The sequence below is a fragment of the Chroicocephalus ridibundus genome, chromosome 1, assembly GCF_963924245.1.
Source record: "Chroicocephalus ridibundus chromosome 1, bChrRid1.1, whole genome shotgun sequence".
NCBI classification, from domain to species: Eukaryota; Metazoa; Chordata; class Aves; order Charadriiformes; family Laridae; genus Chroicocephalus; species Chroicocephalus ridibundus.
In genome coordinates, this window is record NC_086284.1 from 157,450,779 (window position 1) to 157,457,585 (window position 6,807).

The 6,807-nt window shown below is 43.1% G+C and overlaps 1 protein-coding gene across 3 annotated transcripts; it reads left to right on the top strand.

Annotated features, from left to right (window-relative positions):
• The first annotated feature begins 950 nt into the window (after positions 1-950).
• Positions 951-6,319, top strand: MRPS33 (mitochondrial ribosomal protein S33). Of its 3 annotated transcripts, none has more exons than XM_063319918.1 (3): positions 951-1,079; positions 3,621-3,876; positions 5,601-6,317. In XM_063319918.1, exons 2-3 carry the CDS (start codon positions 3,662-3,664, stop codon positions 5,704-5,706), a joined length of 321 nt encoding a protein of 106 aa, XP_063175988.1. In that variant the 5' UTR covers positions 951-1,079; positions 3,621-3,661; the 3' UTR covers positions 5,707-6,317. The 3 variants fall into 3 exon arrangements, with proteins under 3 accessions (XP_063175988.1, XP_063175998.1, XP_063175978.1); XM_063319928.1 differs by lacking the exon at positions 951-1,079 and adding an exon at positions 1,378-1,636 and having other exon boundaries at positions 5,601-6,319; XM_063319908.1 differs by lacking the exon at positions 951-1,079 and adding an exon at positions 1,378-1,594 and having other exon boundaries at positions 5,601-6,319.
• Positions 6,320-6,807: the final 488 nt, after the last annotated feature.

Sequence of the window (6,807 nt, forward strand, 5' to 3'; positions counted from 1 at the left end):
AAAACATAATATAGAATAATGTGTAAAGGCAAAAATATAGGAAAAATGTTCTGGAGTATAAAAAAAAAATGAAGACTAAAGAAAAAGCATGAGTGATGTAACTCCAGACAGTAAAGTGAGGAGTGCAACAATGCTGACATGTATGACTATATAGAGATGGTAAAATAGCACAGAAGTGACAGAAATGGTAAAAACTTCTATTCCCTCCTTAGAAAGATTAAGGAAAAGGGACTTTATTGTCTAGCTAAAAAAAGAAGCACTTTTCAGTCCATTAGTGAGTAACGAAGATGGCAAACAACATCTACTAGAACAGAACAAGTATTTTAAAATTAGGGTATCTAGGCAACTTTTGCATAACAATCCTCGAAGAATTGGCAAAAGAAATCTCAGGAATGTTAATTTTAATAAATCTTGGAATATGAATGAAATTACAGATCGTGCCAACATTCAAAAAGGGCAGGAAAGCTGTCAAGGGTGCCCAGGCCACAAGGCTGATCTGCCCAGGGCAAGCATGGAAAAGGCAACAGAAAATTAATCAAGGAAGGACTAACAATGTATTTAATGCTAGTTAATACATGCTCTTCGAGAAAACAGACCCAGCCAGCCAAACACACTTTCATTCTTTGATGGCATTACACGTTTGCCTTATACATGTAATCACCTGAGTGTTATTTACTCAGATGTTTGCACAGGGCCTGATTTAGCACCTCCTGGTGCTGATTAAAAATTAGGATAAATCGAGCACTGAGAAGGCCTGCATAAAGTGGGCTTGGGAGGAGGTGGTGGTGTGGAAGTGCTAGGAGGCCAGGCCTCAGGGCTTTCCCGCCGCTCTCCTTGTCCCCCAGCCAGGACCAAGCCTGGGGACGCGAGGGTGAGTGACCCCGCAGGCGCGGGCAGGGGACCCGCATCGCCACCGAGCGCCCCCACAAAATGGCGCCCGATGCGGAGAAGGAGCGGCCGCTCCGCTGAGGTACAGCGCCAACGGCCGCTCCCCAACGGCCGCCCCTCCCCGCCTCGCGTCAGCCGACGCGACGGGGCAGGCACCGCGCACGCGCCGCGGCGGACGGCAGGGCGGAGGGGTGAGCGGTGGGGGCGGCCATGGCTGCCGGCTCTCGCCGTCCTTGTCGGGAGGAAAGGGGGAGCGGGGCCTGGGAGTGTGCGCGGAGAGGGGGGAGGTGGGCTCCAGGCCTTCGCCCCGGGGGGTTCGGCCGAGGCCACGCCGCCTCCCGGGCCCTGCGGCGGGACCCCGGGCCCTGCTGGGGCTGCCGGGCGGGGAGCCGCTGGCGGCGGTTACCCTGAGACGCGGTTGGAGCCCGCGGGTGGGTTTCCCTGCTCGCCCTCCTGGAGGGAAGCAAGGCGGCGGAGCTGGAGGGGACAAGGTTGTGCTGGGCTCTGCCTGGTTTCGGTGGCCCGGGGCAGCCTTCTCTTCCCCGTGTGGTCATGGAAAAATCAAAAGTAATTCTGGAAACAGGTCTCCTGGCATGTGTTAAATGAGAAGGAAGCGGTCTGAAGCAGGCTAGCGCATCGGAAAGAAGAAAACTCATCCTGGGCTGGGGAAGCAAGGCTTTGGGTAGCAGTAAGGAGTGTGGAGCAGGTGAAGAAGCAGCTCAGCGCGGTGGTTTTGCTTTGGGCTTAGGTGTGCTAATTACCAGTAGGTGATCCTGAAAATATCATCGCTGTTAAGTGGCAAGAACAAAATTGTTCTGGTAGCATCTGGTAGAATCAGAGGTTGCCCTAAAGCAGGCTTTGGATAGCTCTGGCACTTGGTGTTTGTAGGGTTTGCCCTTCTCATCTCTCAAACGTTTTTTGACTGGCAAGGATTAATGGAGGTTTCCAGCCGAAGGTGCTTGGGCTATTTAGATTCCTCTAGTGATTCTGAAGTGAAAACTAGGTCCCTCAGACTGGTTTGTGTTGTTCAGGAGCTAGAGGTATCTTCATTTCAAGGCTGCATTTGGAAGAGTTTAAGCAGGCTTTGTATTTGAGTTGAATCTGGTGATATTTTTCAGAGTGATGATGTGATGAAGAGTTTTGGGGATAATTTGTTGCTTTATCTCTGAATATAGGAATTAGGACTGGCTGTTCTGAAGTGGATAATTTAGCAAAACTTAGTGATTGTCCCCCCATGTAATAGATGCTCAAGTTGAAGTGCTGCCCTGCAGTCATTTAAGAGCTTCTATCTTCTCACACTAGGCCTGCTGCCTTAACTTGAGGTCTCTGACACTTTGCCTTCCCTTCTGTTACTCCTTCCATTCTTCTCTTTGATTCAGATTACTTGTATTATTTTCATGCTTGAGTATTTTTTCCTGTTTCCTTTCTAATGCTTTGCTAGCAGGAGTAAATCAGAGTAGATGGTTGTACATCAGGTCCTCCAGTGGGCAGACATATGTAAGTGAGGTTATGAATACTTCAGACTGGTGTTATTAAGCAACAGGCTCCCTGTTATCTACTAAAATGGATTTAGCCCTCTCCCACTGATTATTCTTGTCCCTGCTGTATGCTCTTTAATTTTTTATGCTCATCTTCTGGAATCAGCTGTGCAATACTTATTAAAACAAGAATTTAAAACTTTAGCATAAGTGTAGTTCACTTGAACTTGAAGTCTCTGGAGACTTATGTCATCACTTATTCAAAAAGGCACAGTACAGGCAACATACAGCTTCAAGTACAGGATTATGGGACTCTTGTCTATTACATCCCATTCTGCAAAGAAAGAGTAAAGATGCAAAGAAGAGGAGAAATGGGGAGGAGTAGGAAAGCTGAGAGAAAACCCTTGTGCATGTTCCTTTAAGGGTGTGAATGTTATCTCTGGTAGCCTAATAACAATGGTTTTGTCCTTGGAGCGTTTTTGTTGCAGAGGTGTCTTTAGATGGGAGATGACTGAAAGAGAATGGGAAGCTGCTGATGTGGGGCTTTCTTGAAAAAAAGAATCTAGCATGAGGAAATGATTTCTTTCCTCTCAAAATAAAAAAAAAAATCATAACAGACTGAAAAAAAAGGGGGGGGGGAAAAGACTATGGAAATGATCAAGGGAAGGGAGTTGTGATGAGAAAGACCTGTGTGCTTCATCTAGAGAAACATGATTTGTTTTATTTATTTTTACAGTTAATAGTCCATTTTTGCTAGATGTACTGTAACAGTGTTCGTACAGTGGTTTTAAATAGGGTGAGAAATTTTCATGAGGGAAAAATTCCAGGTTGCTTGCTCAGTACATTTAAGTGGTGTCTTGCCTTCTTGTATAGAAGTCAGAGGCTTTGCAGCAGGCACCGCTTTTGGCAGAGTTCACATTGTGATTGTTCCTGTGACTGGAGTTTAAAGGTAGCCTTAAGCAAGCCGAGTGGGATCTGCTAATAAACTGGCCATGGTAAATTGTGATAGGTACTTCTACAGTCTGTATAGCTGTCTTTAGTGTCCTGGTTAGGCTGTTAATTCTACCTGAATTAGTGTAGACATTCTTTATATTCAGGATTATGTACTGAGAATTAGACTGATTTCACGCAAGGAATGCATGACTTAAAATGTATGATCAGTCTGTGATGAGTTGTTTTGTGTGCCTAAATTCTGGGATAGCTTGCAATACTCAACCATCTTACAGTTGTGGCCTTTTGTGTTTCCTTTTGCAGGAAAGTGCATCTGTCTATGTGTGCCCACTCTTCCTTGGGAGATGTCCAATGTTTCCAATTATGCCCTTCGAATGGCCCGGCTGAGTGCTCAGATATTTGGAGAAGTTGTCAGGCCAACTGACTCAAAATCTATGAAAGTAGTGAAGTTATTCAGTGAGCAGCCTTTGGCCAAGCAGAAGGAGGTCTACAGCTGGTATCCTCCTCACAACACCTACTATGCTCTCATGAAGAAACTCCGTTACTTTGGTCTCTACAGGTAATCGCTGCGCTTAGAGGGTGGGAGCAGAACTGGGGATGGGAAAGGGGGTAGGTGTGAGTTTTGTTACAGTTTTTTTCCTCAAGGAAAAGAGGAACATAGAAGGAGGTTTAGTTCAGAATATGGCGTACATGGAAATAATGCACTTGATTGTTGCACTGAGGGCAAGGAGAGTAAAATACGTGGCTACTGTCTAAGTAACTTTTAACATAGCTTTTGTGAGAAAGACTTTAGGTGTAGTTATGGGCAACCAGTTACTTAAGAAATAGTTCTTGCTTTGGCGTTGTGGGGAAGGGTTGAGAGCTTTTCATAGACAAGACTCGGGTCTGTAGATCTGAATACGGCAAACAAATGTGCTACAAAAAGGTGATGTTACCTTAAAACAAAAATTGCACTGAGACAATCTTACCATATATTCCTCAATCATTCAACAGCTAATAAGTGAAATTTAGAAGAGAAGGAAAGTCTACGTTAGGCTGGAGAGGCTTTTTATCCTTAAAATAAGTTAAGTTAAATTAAATTCAGATGCGGTTTAAATAGCCTTGTTGATTCCAGCTTCATCCAAATCAGTTGTCTGCTTTCTAAAGTAATTTCCACAGTCTTGAGTAGGAAAAACTGCACTGCTGAAGAACATCAGCAAGAGTCAAATGCAATCCTTTGACTTCAGTCAGTAACACTAAAGAAATCCCTTTAAAGTGAGGCTGCTAACCTTGTAAAGTTAAAACAGATTAATTTCTGTTGCTAGTATCACGATACTAGCCATCAAGGATTGCATCCAGGATGCTCTTGGTGTAGGTGGGCATGCAAACAGTTTTTAGAATAGCTGACTGTTGACACAGAAAGCCTCAATGACAGGATAATGTTCTTTGTGCTTCTCCTTCCCCTTCTAATCTCAAGTTTCTTCTCTAGCTGCTCTGTGTATAGAGAGCTTGTAGGGGATCAGGTTTGCTGTCAGAAATAGGTAATGAAGAGTTGTAGAGTAAAAGGACCTGATAATAACTTGCAAGCTCTTTGTTTCTCTTCTAAAAGAGTTGTACTTAAAAATAGCAGTGCAGTAATCTTAGGCCACTTAAGATGCAGTTGTGACTTTTGAAAAATACTTTCACGCTGAAAAATACAGGGACAGAGATTAAAGAAAATTTATTAGAACACTATTGAGGATTCATTATCTCTGCCAGCCCCTTTATCCTCCTTCCTGTTTTATTCTCCTATTAAGATTCTACCAGTAGCTGATGCTTTCTTCATAACTCATTCTTGAAGTCACCTGAGAGCAGTGTTGTGTACAGTAATTACTGCTCAGCATGCCCCTGTTTTCTTAGAAGCTAATGACCTGAACTTAGTATCTAGCACAGAAACACAATGTGCTATTGCTAGACTGCTGAGCTAGATGAGAAGGGGGAAATTCTCATATTTGTCTCTTGCTGATTTTTTTAAATATTTTATTGCTAATTTAAACACAGCGGATCAATAAATGCAATGGAAATAATATATATGCACACACCATTTGTTGCTGAAAAGGGCAACCATGTTAGTTTTGAAAGTACCAGAGGAAACCTTTCATATTCAGTCCAAAATTACTGCTAGCAGTAACACTGAATACATTTCCATGTGGACTTTGCTGTTAAAAAAAATGTTTTGAGTTTTTTCATTATACAGTTCAAAGAATGTTTCACATCCAGGTATTCCAAGAAAGAGTAAACTTTTTTCTTTCCTCCCTCATCTAGGGATGAGCATCAGGACTTTAAGGAAGAGATGAGGCGATTGAAAAAGCTCCGTGGGAAGGAAAAACCAAAGAAGGGGGAAGGAAAGAGAGCTCTCAAGAAGAAATAGTGCTGCTTGGACAATATAACGAGCTACTCCAGAAATGCTGGTGAACAGCTGTAACCCAGAATTTCTGTTCCCGGCTGGAGAGGGCTTGGTGTGTGAGCTGCGTGTGGGGCACAAGAAACACACTGTGAAATACTGGAGTCCACCTTGGGAGTGCACTTGGGTCTCTGTGGTTTTATTGTTTTTTAATTCCTATGTATTGTTTGTTGTACCACATTAGTTTCAGAGCCCTCTCTTACCCAAGGAGTAAAAACAATAGTAAAAAAATAAGTGCTCAGTGTTTTTTCTTGCAAACACCTGTAGTTGTTTCAGTTCTTCTGGACCTGGAAAATTGTTTGGTTTTCATTGTCTGTTCTACTTTCTTAGATTAAGATCACCCCTGTTCTGCATGTGGCCACAAAAAAATTAGGTTTCCTGCTTCTACTGCTGCTTGTCATCTTGCCTATTATAATGAGTTTCACTTCAGGTACCCTTAGTGGTAAAGTTTAGGGTTTCTTAAGGTGCTGTTAAGATCTATTGTTCTGCATTTTGCACTGGACAATATTTCATGGTCCGTTGCCTGGCCACAGCACCGTTATTGTACCTGGAATATTTAGATACTGCAACAGAAGAGGCTGAAATATGAAGGCTCAAACTGTTTTGCAGTTTGAGACCCCTCTACTAATTAAAACACAATATTCAAATTTACTGTAATAAAAGGATTTTGAATTTATTTTGATTGCCTGGAGGACATGTATGAAGTACTTCATAAGTTGATGAACAGTTTTACTGGTATTCAGTAGGTGGTTTTATCACTAGGCTGTTTCAGTGTTGCTATTATTAATGGTTTTATATATTTACCATTCTTGCCTGTCAGGGGACAGAAAGTACAGAATGCAGCTATGCTCCTCTGCCTGGCCACATGTGCATCTTGCTTGTGTGTGCCCTGAAATGGTGTATCTTAACTTCCAGACCTTGTAAGCTTAGAGGAACATCCTTGAGGTAGCAGAGGAGAGCTATTAAAAATGTAGAGTGACTGGAGCAGAAAGTATTTGCACAGTGAGCTTGGTGTGCGCTTGATTTTGCATACAGGGGCATTCTGAAGTAGGCAGCAGTACTAGCCTA